The sequence below is a fragment of the Phascolarctos cinereus genome, unplaced genomic scaffold (assembly GCF_003287225.1).
Source record: "Phascolarctos cinereus isolate Bilbo 61053 unplaced genomic scaffold, phaCin_HiC Scaffold_1;HRSCAF=81, whole genome shotgun sequence".
Taxonomy (NCBI): domain Eukaryota; kingdom Metazoa; phylum Chordata; class Mammalia; order Diprotodontia; family Phascolarctidae; genus Phascolarctos; species Phascolarctos cinereus.
The window spans coordinates 82,510,194-82,530,561 of NW_027555514.1; the positions used below are offsets into that span (position 1 = coordinate 82,510,194).

At 38.5% G+C, this 20,368-nt stretch overlaps 1 protein-coding gene across 1 annotated transcript in view; it reads left to right on the plus strand.

Moving 5' to 3' along the window:
- Positions 1–20,368, plus strand: part of PTPRN2 (protein tyrosine phosphatase receptor type N2) — a gene marked incomplete at its 5' end in the record, with an annotated part of 1,499,790 nt that overhangs the window by 577,304 nt on the left and 902,118 nt on the right. Inside the window, one exon of the mRNA XM_078149736.1 lies at positions 7,436–7,598. Coding sequence (XP_078005862.1) covers positions 7,436–7,598 — 163 coding nt within the window. The remainder of the gene's footprint in view (positions 1–7,435; positions 7,599–20,368) is intronic.

A 20,368-nucleotide genomic window follows, 5' to 3' on the forward strand; every position in this document is an offset into this window, starting at 1 on the left:
TTAATTTTTGCCAAAAGAATTCCTTTGAATTACTTGTGTTAGCAGTATAACTAGGGATAACAGGTAAATTTTCTGTATGTCCCATAGATACAGCTTCCATCAAACTACAACTAGATGATTTCTCTCAAACTTGAAAGACATAGGCATGGGTAGTGAGTTTATGGCAGGTTAATACATATTGATATGTAACCCTTAGTAAGTCTTATGTCTAAGGCTTAAACCAATACCAGTTTCTTACCCTTCCTGAACTCCCCTAGAGACTTTGTTGTTGTTATTGATGATGTTGATGGTTGAGGAATCTGGTGAGATTTCCATAGATTCCTGAAGCAAAACAAAAACCCTTTTGATGGAAAATTCCCAAACTTTGTCACCTGTACACCCTTTTGGTCATAGGCCATTGATAATAACTAAAATAAGTGCCTTTGGAGAATTCAGGGGAGTCATGCACATAGATCCATAGAGCTGGGAATTCCATGGTTCTACTGGTCAAGCCTTTTGGTGCATGGAGCTTCCTTCATGTTTTTTTCTCCTGCATCCATAAAAAATAGAATTGGGAAAATTGGGGTAGCTCCATTTTAACTATCAGTTTAGATAGCCTATTTTCTAAATTCTACTCAAACATGATGCCATTTAAATCAAAACCCAACAATAATGGAGGAAAGAAAAAGGTATACACTCCCATCAACCATATTAGTTAAGGTTCTCCCCCACAGAATTAAGAAAAGACCTATGTAGGATCGCAGGTCAAAATCTGCTTCTAGCAATTACTGACTGCATGACCTTTGACCCAGCACTTACCTTTGCTGGAGCTCAGTTTTGTCATCTATAAAATGAGTGTATTGGACTAGATGACTTCTAAGCTTCATTCCAATCTACATCTATGATCTTATGAACTCTCTGCTTTTGGAATGCCTATGAATTCAAAATTGCCTTTATTTACATCATACCATAAACATTATTTGGGTTCCACTCTCCCTCTAGTGGGTTTATGTTTACAGCTGTCCAATGACCAGTTTTCTACTGATATTCATTAAATCTGAAATATCAATTACCACCATTAAAAATAATTGGTCCACCACACATTTCTTGAGCACCCACTGAGTGTAGAACATTGTAGGAAGGTAGGTATGATTCCCATAGCAGCCATAAATTGAGTGTGCTACTGTGAATTGCTGAAGAGGATGTTAAAGTTTATGTCTTAATGCAATACCTTTTTGCATTTCATTACCATGTTTAAAAGAAATAAAGACAAAGAAGACATTTTGTTTTGTCCACAAATAAATTAAAAACTGATATTTAAAAGGAATGAATTCATTTACATCATGCAGTACGTTTTCATTCTGCTATCATCCCTTTCATTGTAATCAGCTCTTAGATGTCATAAAGATATTTTAATATTTGTGAAACAAAAATAACTGACATTTGTATACAGTAGCATAGAGAATAGAGAATAATTGTTAGAATGCTAGGCTTGGATCTTGAAAGATCTGAGTGGAAACATTGCTTTCAACAGTTGCTACCTGTGTGACCCTGGGAAAGTGACTTAATCCATTTGAATCTCAGTTTCCTCACCTGTAATTGGAGGGGTTTGGATTTAGAGCCTCTCAGGTCCCTTCTAGTTCTAAGTCTGTGATCTTATGAACCTATGTAGGTTCAGATCCTGCCTCTGACAATTACTATGTGGCTCTGAGCAAGTTAATCAACTTGGTTTAATTTTCCTTGTTTGTAAAATGGGCCTAATAATACAGATGTGAAAAAATACTTTGATAAACTTAAAATGCTATGTAAATATTGTGTTATTATTTCATAGATATGAAAATATGTATACATGCATATATGTGTGTATGTATATGTACATATAGAGTCATACATACATCTAGAAAGTATCTAAGGTGAGATTTAAAACCTGGTCTGCCTGACTCCTAGCTCTGTGCTCTAACCACTGCACCACCTAGCATTTATTAAGTGCTTACTATGTGCTGGGCATTGTGCTAAGTTAACCATAATCAGTTAATAAATGTTTGTTGAATGTCAATGTGGTATAGTGCCAAGAGTATGGAATTTGCCATCAAGACACTCTGGCTATGCTCTTGACTTGATTTTTTATTAATTGTGTGACCTTGGCCAAATCACTTCAACTTTCTAGACTTTAGTTTACTCATCTATAATATGAGAACATAAAACCAGTTGCTCTTTACTGGCCCTTCCAGTTCTAAATGCTACAGACTGAATGGAGAAAAGGTCACCTATCCTGCAATACTCTTTATGTCATACTAGATGACTAAACCAAGCAAACAAAATCTTGCAGAAATTTCATCAAACATACAGTTCAGTCAAAGGTAGAAAAAAAGAAAAAAGACTGGGAAGTTCTATCCTGCACTATTTATCTTTAGGAAGTTCTTTATGGTCCGAAAGGAAGCCAAGGAGGTCGCCATCCTGACTACATAACCCAGTAATCCCCCCCCCTCTCAAACCCAACCAGGGTTATGTAGTCTTCCCTTCTATGACCTTTACCACCTAGATTTTAAGACAAATAGAAACTATTCAGTCAATTGACGAAGCTGGAAACTGTGAACTTACGCTAAGCATTTTGATTGATGACTCTCAGAATTTGACCCTCTGGGCAAAAGCTAAAATTTCCACAGGACCCCTAATTAAAGTAAAGTTTATCAGGAAATATGCTATTTGCATCTTATTCAAGATTTAGGAGTAATCTCAGGGGACTGGAAGACTGGTTCCTGCCTCAAGCGTTTGCAGGGAAAGGAAGCTGGGAATTTTTTTTCAAGATTAGCAGTGGAGGGGAGTCGGAGAGTGGGAATGAATTCTATAAGGAGAATCTTGATTATATGGGCAAAAGGTTGAGCTATCTTGGTTAGTGTGAGTGTGTGTGTGTGTGTGTGTGTGTGTGTGTTTTCTAGGAATGCCCAGTCTGATGAACTCCTGGGCAGCAGAAGAAGCTGAGAATTTGGAAGAATGAGGCCCTTGAGGCAGGGACTTGTTGAGGAAGGGAGGACCTATTTCTCCTGCTGTCAGGTCTCTAAATTGTACCTGAGGAATTTAGCTAGCGAAGATCAGGAAACATTTTGGGAATTGGAATTTACCTGTTGCAGAGCTTCAGAATGACTAGGGTTTCTAGACCTCTGACATCACTCTACTCAGTAGGAATAAGGGGTAGGGAATGACAAGCTGCCAGTGATGGGCAGCAAAGAAGAAAATATGGACAGTGCCAGGAACTGTGCTAAGAATGCAAAACTAGGTGTCTGCCTCCTTGCTCTCATCCCACCAAGGAAGGAGATCCAAATAACCCTGCACCTTTGATGAGTAGCTTTATATTTTTATAGAGACAGGCATGGTGTAGGGAGAGGTAGACTTGATATCTCAAGGACCTGAGTATGAATCCCTTCTCAGATATTGACAAGGCTGTGAAAACGTGGGCAAATCATTACTCTCTCTTTTGGTCTGTTTTCACATTTGTAAAATGGAGATCATAATAGCACTTACCTCACAGCATAATTGGGAAGACCAAATGAAATAATAAATGGGAAGTGCTTAGCAAACTATTTAAGGACTATATACATGTTATTTTTGTCAATATGATGGTAGCTATCACTCATGTAGCATTTTACAGTTTCTAAAATGCTTTCCAAATATATTATCATATTTCATCCTCACTACAATCCTGGCAGATGAGTGATATTATTTCTGTGGTACTGATGAGAAAATTGAGACTGAAAGAGATTAAATGACATGCCTAGGGTCACACAGGTAAGTGTGTGAACCAGGATTTGAACTTAGATCTTCCTGACTCCAGGTCCAGTACTCTATCCATGGTGCTACCTAGCTACATCTAACATTATTATTGTTTCCTTGATTTCTTGATATTCCTTCATCTTTGTCTCCCCCAGTTCCTTTGATATATAAAATATGTCCTCAGTGACTACTTGGTACTTAAGTAACAATAATAATAACTTAACATGGTGATCTATTGCTTATGTATTTTTCTCAAAATTCGTTGAAGTACAAATAACAGAATTATCACCATCTCTATTTTACAAATGAGGAAACTGATGCTCAAGGAGGTTACGTGACTTGCCTATGATCATATATCTTGTAAATGCTGAAGCCAGGATTTGAACTGAGCTCTCATGTTTCCAAGTCTAGCTTTCTTTCTAATCTGGTTCATGTTTCCAACAGTGCTTTTCTCTATTAAAAGAAAAAAGAGAGAAAGATGTGATTATATACTTAGGTTATAAACTCGTCATCTTCTGACACGATACCATAAAGCTGCATGTAGTGAGAGGTTTAGGTTTTTGAGATGATCAGGAAGGGAAGAACAGACTCTTATGTCTCTTCAAAGCTTTTTTGGGAATCTGTCCCATTGCTTCTGGCTAGCTCTTGGCAAGCCATAGTTAACAAGGGGGAAAGAGCCAATCTAAATTGGAAGCAGCACCTTGAAAGCATTTCTTCCCCCCCCCCCCAAAGTGTGGTTCAGCTGAAGAGTTTTGACTTTATGGCTTAGCCAGGTGCTTATTATTACCACTTGATGTTGCCATGACTCCAGCAATGGATTTCCACCAGTGGTAAGAACTAAGCCGTGATCATTTTCTCAATTTCTTTTGTTAAACTACACTTGCCTGGTGGTAATGTTTTCAAGTCCAGTCAGTTGGAGATGAGAATGGATTAACTTTGCTTGCTGACTTCGGCCATTATATGGAGAGGGAAATTCCATTTCTTCCTTTAAAATATCTCCCAGATTGCCCCTTTCCTCTTCATTCCCACTCTCACCACTGTGATTCAGCACCTTATCAACTCCTGACTACAGCACTGCCTATCTCCTATCAGCTGACTGCATTTCCTTGGTCCCTCTGGACCATTCAGTATGTTGCTGCCATTATTACAGTGTTGTGGAAAGAATATTGGATTTCTAGTCAGAAGATTTAGATTCTACTCATAAGATTTGTGACCTTAGTCAAGTTACAACCTCTCTGAGCCTCAGTTTCCTCATTTGTAAAACAAGAATAATATTTTTACCACTTAACTCAAAAAATTACCTAGAAAACTTTCAAGTGCTACATAAATGTGAGCTAATTATATTTTTCAAGTAATTACACAAATGTAATTATCTTCCAAAATACCACTTTCATCACATAACTTTCCTATTTAAGAACCTATGGTTCTGTTTAATTCCACAAACATTCATTAAGCTACTGAGTGTCAGGTGCTGTCCTAGGTGTTGGGAATAACAAGACTTAAAAAAAGTTCTTTCTCTTACAAAGCTTATGTTCTGCTGGATAATTGATGTTACTTTATTGTCATCTGCATCTATCTTAGTCAAACTCCTCTTGCTTGTCTTTCTAGGTTTTCCACGATTTGGCCTCGCCTTCTCTAACCAAACTCATCTCTTACTATTACCCAACTTGTAGCATTTGCTTTGGATATCAACATCCATTCACAATCTCCGAGTGTGCTTTTCTGATTACCATTACTGTCTTTGTGTTTTTGCTCAGTCTCTTCACTGGAATACCATCCCTCATGCACTGTACTTTTCTAAAAGAAAGATATATAAAAAGACTATAAAACTTTATCTAAAACTCCACCTGCAGTTATCTTACTCAAATTTCAAGTCCTAACACCTACATAAAATGTTCTTTGACTATAGTCACATAGTGACAACTCTTTCAGTTTAGATTCTATTCTTCAAGTACTTATTTACTCCATATTGTGTATCAGTTACTTCGCTAGGAGCTGGGGGTACAGAGACAAAAGGTGAACAAAACAAAAAACAACATATGTTGCTGTTCAGTTGCTCTCGACTCTTTGTGATCCCAAGGATCATAGCATATCACGCTGTTTTATCCTCCACTGTCTCTTAAAATCTGTCCAAGTTCATGGTTATTGCTTCCGTGACACTATCTATGCATCTCATTCTCTCCTGTTCTCTTTTATTTTTGCCTTCAATCTTTCCCAGCATCATGGTCTTTTCCAATGAGTCCTGTCTTCTCATTAGTCGCCAAAGTTTTTAAGTTTTAGTTTCAGTATTTGACCTTCCAGTGAATAGCCTGAACTAATTTCTTTAAGTATTGACTTTTTTGATCTCTTTGCTATCCAGGGGAGTCCCCAAAGTCTTCTCCAGCACCACAATTTAAAAACATCAGTTCTGTGCCACTCAGCTTTCCTTATAGTCCAATTCTCACGGTCATAAATTACTACTAGAAAAATCACAATTTTGACCATATGGGCCTTTGTCTGTAAGGTGACATCTCTGTGTCCAGATTTGCCATAGCTTTCCTTCCAAGGAGCAAGAATAATGCACTGAAGAACCTCACCTTCCGTTGGAGGTAGAGAGGGGATGGAAGAGAGAGGAAGAAAATGTACACAGATAGGTAAATACTACGTAGTGTGGGGGGAGCTATTAGCTAGGGCAATCAAGAAGGGCCTTTTGATGGAGGCAATTCTTGATTGGAGCCTTGAAGGGAGCAAATCATTCCTAGCAGGGGTGACAGCCTTTGAAAATGTATGGAGGCAGAAAATGGGATAACATGGAGGCTGGTTTGACTAGCTCTTAGAGTATGTTGGGGTAAATTATTGGAACCAATTAGGTAAGTTGGAACTCTGACTTGGAAGGGCAGTAAGTCCCAAACAGGGATATTTTTTCCCTGAGGCAATGGATTGCCCATGAAGATTCTTTTTCTTTCTTTCTTTCTTTCTTTCTTCTTTCTTCTTTCTTTCTTTCTTTCTTTCTTTCTTTCTTTCTTTCTTTCGCAAGGCAATTGGGGTTAAGTGACTTGCCCAGGGTCACACAGCTAGTAAGTGTCAAGTGTCTGGTCTGAGACCAGATTTGAACTCAGGTCCTCCTGACTCCAGGGCCAGTGCTCTATCCACTGTGTCACCTACCTGCCCCAGCCCCTGAATATTCTTGTGCAGCAGTTATATGACCAGACTTAAAATTAAAGAATATTATTTTCAAATCTGAGTAGAGAATGAAATAGAGAGGGAAGAGGATGATAAAAAGGAGATCATTTAGGTTTTTATAATAGTCGAGGTGAGAGGTGTTTAAGGCCTTGTTATTAAAAAGAAAGGAACAAATGGAGAGATGTTGTGGTGGTGTGTAGACAAGACTTGGAAATGGATTGGATGTGGAAGGTGAGTGAGAAGAGAAACTGAGGCTGATTCTAAGGTTGTGAATCTGGGTGACTAGACTGAAGGTAATTCCTTGGCACTTATAGTCTCAGAATGTCTGTTGTACCTGGTACCAAAATTTAACATACTTAATTTTGTATAGCTATTCATGTTCAACTAGAGTATGAATTCCTTGTGGTTTTGGTCTGTGTCAGATTACATTCCTAACAGTACCAAGGATAGTGCTGGACATATAATAATTAATGAGTTTTTGTCAGTTAATTGACTTTTCTTTTGTTTATCTTTTGCTGTATAGGACTTCAAAGTCTACAGTTGGTAATAAAAGGCCATCTGTGCTCGAAAAGGATATCAACTTGGCCAAGAGTCTTCAGCAGTATCTCACCTACCTGAGGATTCTCACCCGTGCCTCAACTGCTGATGTATATCCCTGGATTAAGAGTGACAAAGCTGCCTTTCAGGTTGTAACTTGTGACTTTGTCTTTCTGACTGTCCTCTCATCCATTTTATCATCTCTCATCTGTTCTCTCTTGCAACAAACTTATTTTAACTAGCTTTCTCTAGATTCCTGGTACTTTTCTTTTAGAGATTTCTCACCCTTCAGAATCCTATGATTTCTGATGCTTTCTGTCATACATCATGGGCAAAAAAGAAAAAATAAATGATGTAGTAGATTCAGAGCCCCAAAGACCTGGGTTTAAATCTTGTTGCTGAAATTTATTACTTAAACAACTCTGGGCAAGGCATGTAACTTCTTGGGTTACCAGGAAACTTCTCAGGACTTATCTACAAAATCGCTAGTAGGTTTTAATTTGCTTTGGAGGAGGCAGTGTCCCTCTGGATGAAATCATAAGTCCTTCCAGTATTTGCATAGACCAACGCAGGCTCATTTCTGGTCATTCAATAAAATGAAGTGAGGCAGAGCTGCAAGGGAGTATTAATGATGTAACTATTGGTCTTTCAGTCATTCAATAAGCATTTATTAAGTTTTTATAATGAGTCAGACAATATGCTAAGTACTGGGGATATGAAGAATAGCAGAAGACTGTCCCTGCTCTCAAGAAGTTCAGTCTTATGATGTCTTGGTGTCATTTTGATAATGTAAAAAGTTACCCAAAGGCTAGAGTAAGCAGCTGCCCATATGGTATGATTTGATGTGGAAGCACTACCCTCACTTATATTGAAGACCCGAAAGGTTTTGAAGGAAATGGCTCCTCCCCCACACCTCTCTACTGCCTCTCCCATAAATTCTCCAGCGTTTCCTTTGGAATAAGGCAGTGTGTCTCTGGAAAGACCCGGGTAAACATACACACATGCCATCTGATTGGGATCACATTTTAATATCAGCAGCCATTAGTGCAAGTTTGCTAGCCATCACTTAATAAAGAGCAGGGCCTGAGGGAATGATACCAAGGACAGCTGAGTTTTGAAGGGGAAGACGTTCGAAAAATGTTGAGTGCTATCTAATGAGAGTAAGCAAAACAGAGACACTCTAGTAGAAGGCCATGGGCAGCCAGGAAAGAGCAGGAGACATCACTGGATCCCTGCTGGGCTTGAGAAGGGTAGGTGCTAATAAATAATGAGAGAGTGCAGAAAGGAGAAGAGAGATGGCAGACACAATTTTCATGACAAACTTCAATTACATTGCCATGTTACCTAGTGCCAGTCTTGGCTATTGTCATCATCACGCCTAGAATTTCATACCTTACAAGTATCAACCATCTTAGAGAGGACGGTGGAGCCCAAAGAACATTTTAAAGAAGCAAAATAAAAGCAATGCACTTAAAATAAATGCATAGCCATTGTGATGCTTTGTTGCTATTGAGCTGCTAGATTGTGTTTTGGGGAACACAAAACACATTCTGACTGGACTTGGGAGGAAAGACGGTTGTTTGCTAACTGAGCAGCAGTAGAGTCTGGGCACACTCACATGTGAGACTGTTATACATTCTGACAATCAAAAATAGGACAAAACAGTGAAATACAGGATGTTCTGTGGTGTTCTGGACATCCGACAGCCCTCTCCTGCTCTAGTCTTTGTTATTGCTTCTGAGAAGCATCAACCTGACAAATTTTCTTTCTTAATACTAAGACTTAAACTAGGCTATTGCTAATCAGATTCCAGCCCAGCTTTAGATCCAGAACTGGAAGGGATCTCAGTACTATTTAGTCCAATAAGCTCATTTGATATGTAGCCAATGTAAGTTCAGACACATCCTCATTTCAACTCCTGCTCCCACTGAGTATCTAGAGCTAGATTGACTATATCTCCCCATCAGTAGTACCCCTAAGTACTCAGAGGTGATTCTCTAATGCCAGTGGTGGGAACCCTCATCAGTATACAAGATTTTCAATTTAGAATCATTTAGGCAGTCAGCCTAAATATTTTTAGAAAGGGGTATTTACTGAGGTGTTACAATTAGTATTATTCGGTACAAAATGTCCTTGCAGACATCTGTGACACACTGATGAGAGAATTGAGGTAAAGAGGGATAAGGTAATTTGCCAAAGCTGCATAGGCAGCTTGGTGTGACTGTGGACAGTGTACTAGAACTGGATTCAAGGAGATCTGAGTTTAAATCCTGCTTCACATAGTTAATAGCTGTGTGACCCTGGTCAAGTCACTAGAAAGAGCACTGAGTTTGAAGTTAGGGGACCTTGATTCAAATTTAAGCTTTCCTACTTGGTGGTTTTTTTTTGTTTGTTGGTTGGTTTTTTTAGGCAATGGGGTTAAGTGACTTGCCCAGTGTCACAGAGCTAGTAAGTGTTATGTGTCTGAGGCCGGATTTGAACTCAGGTCCTCCTGAATCCAGGGCTGGTGCTCTATCCACTGCACCACCTAGCTACCCCTTTCCTACTTGTTAATGGTGTGACCTTGAGGAAGTCACTGAGTCTTTCTGTGCCTCAGGATCCTCACCTTAAAATGGGATTGGTTAGACTATAAGATTCTTTCCAGCTCTGAATGTGTAATCTTCTGAAGCCCAAAGTGCTTCATGAGATTATAGATTCAAAGCTATTTAAACTAGAGTCCCGGTGTCTTGGTTTTTAATAAGTGGAAGGGCCATTTGAGTTAAGCATTGTCAATTCATGATATCTTCCTTCAGTTCATTAAAAAAGAATTTTTCTGATAATCAAAATTTATTTTCTTTCCCTCCAATTACCCTCTCCCATTGGAAAAGAACAAGAAAAACAAAACCCTTGTAACAAATAGACATAGTCAGGCAAAGAAAGTCCTGCATTCATGACCAAAATAGAATGTCTCATTTTGCATCCTGAGTTCATCACATCCCTGTCAGGAGGTGGGTAGCATTTTTCATAGTGGGTCTTCTGGAATTGTGATTTGTCACTGCACTCATCAACATTTGTAAGTCTCTGAAAGTTGTTTGTCTTTAGTGTTGTATTTATCGTATGTAGACTGTTCTCTTGGCCCTGCTCATTTTTTCTGTTTTTTTTTCTTATTAATTTTTCTTTCATTAACAAAAATCCTATGTTCCTTCAATTCATGGTATCCTGATAGGAAATTTTGCTTAAAAGGACTTTTGCCTAGGATTCCAAGGAAATTTTGTTCTTGGTACCTGAAGACCAGAATATAAGGCTTTAATAGGAGAATGAGATTTAGAGCTAAAAAAGGAAATTTTAGATCATTTAATCATTTGGTCATAGATTTCAACTTAGAAGGGACTTTCAAAGCTATCTTGTCCAACTCTGTAATTTTTCAAATGAGGAAAATGAGGCCTAGTGATAATAAGTGGTTTTCCCAAGGTCATATAGGCAATAACTTTTTTTAACTTCTTTTTTTTAAACTAGGAAATGGGGTTAAATGACATGCCCAGGGTCAGACAGCTAGTAAGTGTCAAGTGTCTGAGGCTGGACTTGAACTCAGGTCCTCCTAACTCCAGCCAGGGCTGGTGCTCTATCTACTGTACCACCTTGCTGTTCCCCGGCAGTAACTTTTAAAAAAAAAATTGCTTGGACCCAGATCTCCTCCTAAATCTAAATTTTGTACTTTCTATCAAATTATAGCTCCTAAAGTCCTGCCATTAGAAGTGAAGCAAAGGATGGGCCAGGCAAGGAGATCTGACCATTTTAAATATCACTGGAGTAAAGTCATATACAAGACTGGGAAATGTCTTGTTTACAAAGGTAGTTTGTGCTTAAGTGGTTCTGGAGCAGTCTCTGAATTTGGCCTGCTGATTGATTAGGGAGAAATTCTATATTTAGTAATGGGAAGCTGTACTGCTTCCATACCATTCAAATAAAGAACCCCACTGAGGCCCAAAGTCATTGGCTGGAGCAGTGGGAGGTAAGGCTCTAGAGGAATTAGCAATGATGGCAGGCAGGATTAGACTATTTCAGGGTGAATTAGACCTCTCATAGTGTTGTGAGATCATAGCCTTCAAATTTTATATGTTTCCCTTGAAGAAGGGGAAGTGGTGGTGCCACTATGCCCTCAGAAACTCTGCCTAGAAGCCTGAAATCATGGGAATTAATGTGGCTGGTTTCCCAGAGATCTGGTCTATGCTTGTAGGCCATGTTGGAACTCTGTCCCAAATCCACCTTTGGAACGACTGAAACAGTACTTGAGATAGCAATTTGGTACAAGAGCTTTGCTGTGCCTTGTAGCAGAGCATAACATATCCTATTGACAGTTCTAGGCTCGTGCAATAGAATGTGATTCCTTAAGAGCAGAGACTGCTTTTTCTTTGTCTTAGTATGCCCAGCACCCTTCATTCTGCTTTCCACATCTAAATGCTTAATAAGGATCTGCTGATTTGGATTGAATGGAAGACCCCTAGGGAGAAGACAACTTTATTGAGCAGTATATGTGAAAATTTGATAAATGTTATAATGTAAATATATATTACCTAATTTAAAGTATCTTCATTCTGCATTTTTCTCTGAACCATGACCCCTGCCTGTAATGGCTCATGCAAAGAGAGGTCATTCATATGGTTTGTACTTAGAAGTCATTCTCATAGTTTCCCACCTGAACCTTGAACTCTTCCCTTAGCTTGGAGAGTTATGTTGTCACCTTATGGAGCCTAGAGCCAGGCTTTCAAGCAACCTTAAGGCTATTTCTATACCTTGCAACCACTCTGTCTAACCGTTTCCAGCTTCCCTTTATGCTTTGCCACAGTAGTTCTATTTGTAACACAATGGGTTGGTCCAGAAAAAAAAATATGCTAAAGCAGCACAGGACAAAAAGTGAATTGTCCCAACTTTTAGAAAAAAAGTCTAGCCCCTAAACCCCAAAATACCTTATAAAATATAAGCAACCAAAAATTCTATTCCTATGGACAGAGCACCCACATAGAAGGATATGGTGCCCCAAGTAGAGAAAGGGACCACATGCAGCAAGAGGGGTTAGTCATATGTGGCTGCAAGTGATTTGCCCAGGTATTAAAGCAGAGCCATTGCCAATGTCTTGTCATTTGTCCTGCCACTGGACTTCATGGTTCTGGAAGAGAGAGAGAGGCTGCTGACTTTGTGCAAAATGGCTTTGCCTCACTTAAATCCAATTCATTCTCAAGTCAAGACATCACCCTCATGTTGTCATTGGTCCTCTTTGAAAATGAAGGATGAAGGGTAAGGACTGACTTGCCTTTGATATTTGTTTCACCTGACACTTAGCATGGTGCCTAACATATAACTACTGCTTAATAAATACTCAGCTTCTCTCTCTCTATGATTCATATGGGTGTTACTACTTAGAAATCAGATCAGAAGGGACCCTGAAGAGCCAATGATCATTTTTTTTAAAAAGCATTTTATTTAGGACTTTAATAACAAATAAAATTTTGATACAAAGTAGACAGAAAAACAGGACTGTACCTGAAACTGCACATCTATATCACATTTAACTTATATTTCCCATTTCAGTTTATTATAACTTCATCATGTAAATTTTAAAGCCATCCTACTCATTTGTATATCCTTCTGTCTTTGCTCCTCTTATCTTCTGTGGACATTTTTTTAATCATCAACAACTTTTTTCTTTTCTTTCTTTTTGATAAGTCCCTATTATTAGTGCTACTTTTGTCCCTTCCCCATTGGAAACAAAAAAGCAAAACTCTTGTTACAAATATGTATTAAAAAAACCCCCAAATTTCTATATTTTCCAAATCTGAAAATGTATGTCTCCTTCTGCACACTGAGCCCATCACCTCTTTGTCAGAAAGTGAGCAGCATATTTCATCATTTCTTTTCTGGAAATTTTAGTTCGACTAATTCATTTTACAAAAGAGAAAATTGAAGCCCAAGAAATAGAGTGACTGACTGAAGCAGGTCTTCTAACATTTAGACTCCTATTCTTTCTACTTGCCCACATGGTTTTCTTCTTAAACAACTTTTAAGCACCCTTTCAGTGAACTATATTAGTTATGTCAAAGTCAAATAGAAACAGATGCCCACAGGCTGTATATTGACTTAGAAAGCCACAAGTTAACTAGCTAAATTGTATTGTATTTTGATTTATTTTGTTAAATATTTCCCAATCCATTTTAATCTGGTTCGAGCAGCACTCAGGAGTTGGGGTTCTGCATTTGGTATCTCTTATTATAATTGCTACCCTTCTTGAGAGTTGGGGTCATCCCAGTTTAAGACAGCAGATAACTGGGGTTGTTGAAATAGTAAAGCTAGGAAGGAAAATCTCTATGTTATTTTTGAGGGTAGCCCTGAAAAGTCTTTGGCCTGGCAGGAAGATCCAGACATGTGAAGTGAGGGCACGAAGTAGATTCCATTCTGGTGTAATGCACTTTCAGAGCAGGTTTTAGAGCTGGCTGCTATTCCTAGGGATCAAATATCTTTTTAAATGGATAAAGAATACATATGATGTCCCAGAAAGGCACCACTCACATGACCCTTTCCATAGTGTTCCCAAGGACAATTTTTATGTCTTTAAAATTTAAATGTAGAGACAAAGCTTTTAAAAGCTTTCAGAACCTCCGAATCACTATGTCCACATCCAAGTGGTTTGCAGATAATAGTGTCCCACTAGCACATGCCAGTGACTGTAAGGAAGGTAGGAGTAGGAAGAAAAGCCTGGGAAAGAAATAAGTACCTCCTCTCCTGCTATTTCCTCCTTGACCTGAGTGCCTCTTTTCTAGGATGCTAAAGTCTTACAGGTCATATGGATCTGCTTTCTCACAGCTTTCTATCATGGCCTTCCACTCTTAATACAAGGAACTTCCATTAGTGGGAAAATGCTTCATCTCATTTTAGCCTCTCAACTGCGTTTGCAAGATGGGCAGTGCAGGTATTTTCATTCCTATTTTGTGCATGAGGAAACCGAGTTTGGTGACATTATGGTTTACCCAGTCACAAAGCCACCAAGTAGAACAGCTGGAATTAAAAGTTCTCTGGGTCTCCTAATTCCTAGTCTGGTGTTCCTTCCAGAACTTCATGTTCCTCCTGAAGGAAACCACCTTGATGATGCCAGGGCCTTCCAGTGCACCTGCCTGAAAGGGCAATGGAGGGCACTAACATTCTCCCCCCTTATATCTGTATGTCTATTGCAGACCTTTCCATTTTCAAATGAATGATCCACCCCATTGAAATAAGCTGGTATGTGCTTGAAAGTCATTCTGTAGCTTCTGAGTTTAGTCATCTAACTTAAAAATGAAAGGGAGGAAAAGAAAGGAGAGGGAAAAGAAAGGAGGGCACTCTGAACATAAGGTATAGTCAGTGTGGTTTAGCATGCTAGGATCCCATGAAGCAGCTTGCTGCTATGTGAATTGTACTGTCAAGAAATAAGGATTTCATTTGTTTGGTTCACAGCACAGTGATAACCAGTATTTCTGCCAAGTCTCTTGAATATTGGTAATTTAAATGTATACAAATAGACAATCTTTTTGTCATAGCTGGCCTCTCCTTTGTTTTCTATTTTTTCTTCATCACAAGGGATGAGTGACTCTGTGCTCAATCCTAGTTAATGCAACTGGATTTCTGGGTGCTTTAAATGGACACATTACATTATGTCCTTCCAGAGTTTATGTGTAATCAATAGCCACTAACCAGGCTGTAGCCCAGTGATGTTTTTAGCAGGCCAAGCCTCCTTTAGCAGGAAGAGAGAGCATATTCATTAAAAGTGCCAATGACTCAGGAGAAGCAGGAAGGAGGGGAAATCAGCAGAAGTGTCACAGTAAAAGGAGTTTCCCACCCCTCCCCAACTCCACCTAAAGGGTGAATTTAAGTTCATCTGTAATTGTCATTAACTTCACTTGCCTTATTCTCTACAGAATGGCCTAGAACAGTAATAATCATAGCTGGCATTTAAATAGTGCTTCAACTTTTCCAAGGCATTTTCTATGCAATATTTCATTTCATCCTCATAGCAACTATTCTCTCCATTTTACAAATGAGGAAACTGAGGAGAGAGCAAATGACTTGCAAAGAGTCACATAGCTAATTAGTGGATTTAATCTAATTATTAAAATAAATAATTATATTATGTACAATATAATAATTTATAATAATTTAATTTAATTTAATTAATTTGAACTCAGGTCTTGCTGAATCCCCAGTTAAGCATGATATCCATAACGCCGCCCTTCCTTCTATCATAGTAGGGACATCTAGTTTACTTCAAACAGGAGCATTTAACTAAGCCTAACAGGAGAGAGCCACTGGATTTTGCAAAAAGACTGCATTTCTCCCTGATCCTAGGTATCCTAGACAGAGTGCTGAACTTGGAGTCGGGAAGACTTGAGTTCAAATTCTGCCTCAGATACTTACTAGCTGTGTGATTCTGAGCTCCTGTGCTTTAGTTTCCTCATCTATAAAATGGGAGAGTAGGATTTGATGGCCTCAAAAGTTCCTTCTAGTTCTAAATCTGTGATTCACCCAATGATATTTTGCAGCCATTTTCAGGTGAGCAGGTTCCAGAAGCATATGGAACAGATGAGTTCTTCACCCAGCCTTGCCATGTGCTACTGCCTGTGGTCTTATTTATCAAAATGGAAAAAAAGCCACATGGCCTGGAATTTTCCTACTAGGCAGGGAATTCTCCTCAGAATTAGTTCCACCCTCAGGCCCTTCCCAACGTTAGGCAGATAAACATCTGAAAGATGTGTTTAAAGAGACCTCTGTTGATTCTTTGACTTATTGTCTCATTGTTGGCAACAGGGTGAAAGGTCCTGAGAGCAGGTGTGACAGTCAGCTATTAAAAAAATAAGCTATAGTCAATGATAAAATCTTGCTGAAAGTGGAAATCAGTGGTAGAACATTGAGTATTTCGTGCTGTGAGTCCTCAGGAGGCATTGTACACAATGCCAAAGTGGAATAGGGAGCAGCTACTCCCATGGGGAAAAGTAAATTCCCTCAATTGACAGAAGGGGCTCTTTCAAGTTGTCCCTTATGATATTCTGAGTGACCCCATGGGGCTCCTAATGTAGAAGCAAGAATTTCATTAGCTCAGTGTCTGTTGCTTATTTATAGGGTGCAGGAAGAAGACAGTATTCACCATATTAACTGGAAAATGTGTATGACCTAAGGAATTTATTAAATCAGTGCAATATGCTTCAATACAACCTTCCAAATTCAGGGTAGGTGCCAGCCTGTTTGTTAGAACAGGAGAATAGTACATTGAGGTATACTGGGCCCATAAAGGAAGCTTCTGTCATAGTAATGCTCCTTCTTCTACTTCTACCAACTTGAAAAAAGGGTCCAGTAATAGTAATGACAGCAACTGATATATGGAGCGCTATAGATAGATAGATAGATAGATAGATAGATAGATAGATAGATAGACAGATAGACAGATAGATAAATAGATAATCTCAGCCACTAAGGAAGACTTATAGGAAAATAATGAATTAAGAATCATATAGGGATTTTACATCTAAAAACTCACAGAGACTTCTGGTGCCAAGATGGTGGAGTGAGGAAGGAACCCTCTGAAGCCCTCCCAAATTCCCCTCCAAATAACTAGAAAACCACCTCAGAATTGGTCTAGGAGAAGGGAAACAGCAGGAAAGGTCTGTCTCTCTGGGGTGGGAGGAGAGCAAGATCAGAGGCAGCTGGCCTCACAGTAGGAAGCCTGCAGCAGAGTTCTAAGCAATCCACCGGTGAGGCCCCAGCCTCTTGAAAACCAGCAGTCCCCTAGACAAGTGAACAGTCTGTTCAGTTCAGCAAGGCCCTACCCCAGCACAAGCCACCAGTAAAGCCATGACCCCATTGTTGGCCTATAGTGAAGCCCCACCCTGGGGCTGGCCAGCAGCAAGAAGCTACCCATGGGGCCCACCAGACGAGAGGCCCTATTTCCATAGCAACTCAGAAGCAGGGCCCATTTCCATAGCAACCCAGCAGCAGGCCCCACCCCTGGAGTAGGCCATCAGCTAAACCTCACACTTAGGGGAGGCCAACAGGGAGGCGTTTCCCCCCTGTGCCCACAGTAGTGCAAACCAGAAGGGAAGCCTACACTGCAGACAAAGCAAGCAGCTAAGCCCTAAAGTCCAGTGAAAGCTAGCAGCAAGACCCAGAACCCCAGCACAAAAAGTTCAGGACAGTACAGGAGCAGAGTCTAATTCTCACATAAAAACACCAAATCACAAAAAAGGCAGAAAAGAATGAGCAAAAAAAAAACCCTTTGACTATAGAAAGTTACCGTGGTGATAGGGCTAATCAAGGCATGAACTTAGAAGAGGACAATAGTGTCAAAATGGCTACATGTGAAGACTAAAAGAAAAATGCAATTTGGTCTCAGGCACAAAAAAGAATTCCTGGAAGAGCTTAAAAAGGATTTTAAAAAGCAAATTAGAGAAATAGAAGACAAATTGGGGAAAAAAATTGAGAATAATTCAAGGCAATCATGAAAAAAGGTCAATAGTATGGGAAAAGATATATAAAAATTTACTGATGAAAATAACTCCCTAAAAATAGATTTGGCCAAATAGAAAAGGAAGTTCAAAAGCTCACTGAAGAAAATAATGTCTTAAAAATTAGAATTGAACAAGTGGAAACTAATGACTATATGAGACATCAAGATATGACTAAATGAAATTTAAAAAGCAAAAAACAATAGAAAATGTGAAATTTCTCATTGGAAAAACAACTGACCTAGAAAATTATTGGACTACCTGAAAATCATATATATATATATATATATATATATATATATATATATATATATATATATATATATATATATATATTATATATATATATATGTGTGTGTGTGTGTGTGTGTGTGTGTGTGTGTGTGTGTGTGTGTGTGTGTATGTGTAAGCCTATACAACATTTTCAAGAAATTATCAAAGAAAACTGCCCTGCTGGCTTAGAACCAGAGGGCAAAGTAGAAATTGAAAGAGTCAATTGATCACCACCTGAAAAAGATTCCACAATTAAAACTCCCAGAAACATCATAGCCAAATTCCAGAACTCATAGATGGAGGAGAAAGTATAACAAACAGCCAAAAAGAAACAGCTCAAATATTGTTAAGGTACAGTCTGGATTACATGGGATTTGGTAGCTTCCCAATTAAAGAACTGGAGGGTTTGAAATATGATATACCAGAAGGCAAAGTACTTAGGATTACAACCAAGAATCACCTACCAAGCAAAATTGAGCATAATCTTTCAGGGGGAAAAATGGATGTTTAATGAAATAGATGTCTTTCAAGTATTTCTAATTAAAAGACCAGAGCCAAATAAAAAAATTTGACTTATAAATGCGAAACTCAACGGAAACATAAAAAGGTAAATAAACAAACAAATAACAAAACAAAACAAAAGACAAAAAGAAGAAAGAAAAGATGTAAGAAATGTAACAAGGCTAAACTGTTTATCTTTCTATATGGCAAGATATTTGTAACTCTTTGATGGGATGATACCAAAAAAGAAATAAATAAAGAGAAAGAAAATTGTGATAAAAGAAGAAGGAGGGGGGAGATTGAACGGGGTAAATTATCATACATAGAAAAGGAATGAAAGAGCTATCATAATGGAGGGGAAGATGGGGGGTGGGGCAGCAGGCAAAGCTTAAACCTAATTCTCATCAAAATTGGCTCAAAGAGGGAATAACATACATACTCAGTTGGATGTAGAAATCTATCTTACCCTATGAGGAAATTTAAAAAAAAAGGATAAGGATAATAGAAGGGGGAAAGGAGATTGATAAAAGGGAGTGTAGATTGGGGAAGGTCGTGATCAGAAGTAAAACACTTGTGATGAAGGAAATGGTGGTGGGTAAGAGAGAGGGGAGGATAGATAAAATAGGGGAAAAAATAGCATGGAGAGAAATATGGTTAGTTATCTTAATTATAAATGTGAATGGAAAAATGGAAGTGGATAGCAGAATGGATTAAAAAGCAGAGTCCTACAATATATTGTTTACAAGAAACACATTTGAAGCAGAGAGATACACACAGGTTAAAGGTAAGGGGCTGAAGTAGAATCTATTATGCTTCAGCTGAAGCAAAGAAAGCAGAGGTAGCAATCATGGTATTGGACAAAGAAAAAGCAAAAATATATCTAATTAAAAGAGATAAAGAAGGGAACTATATTCTTGCTGAAAGGTACCATAGACAATGAAGTCGTATCAATATTAAACATAATGTACCAAATGGTATAACATCTAAATTTTTTAAGAAGTTGAATGAGTTACAGGAGGAAATAGATAACAAAACTATGCTCCTGGGGGACCTCAACTTAGTTAAGGAGGTGAGGGGCAGCTAGGTGGTACAGTGGATAGAGCACCAGCCCTGAAGTCAGAAGGATCTGAGTTCAAATCCAGCCTCAGACCAAACACTTGACACTTACTATCTACTTGACCTGGGCAAGTCACTTAACCCCAATTACCTAAAAATTAAAAACAAGGAGGTGAATACAATTCTGGAAAAGCTAGATATATAGATTTCTAGAGAAAACTGAATGGGAATAGAAAGGAATATACCTTTTTCTGAGCAGTACATGGAAACTAAGGAAAAATTGACCATGTATCAGGACATTAAAAACCTCACAACCAAATGCAGAAAAGCAGAAACAGTAAATACATCCTTTTCCAATCATAATGCAATAAAAATTATATCTAATAAAGGACAATGGACAAAGATTAAAAAGTAATTGGAAATTAAATAATATAATCCTAAAAAAACAAGGGATCAAAAAACAAATCAGAAATAATCAGTACTTTCATTAAACAAAATGATAACAATGAGGCAACATACCAAAATTTATGGGATGCAGTCAAAGTGGTACTTAAGGGAAAAATTATATCTCTGATTGCTTACATCAA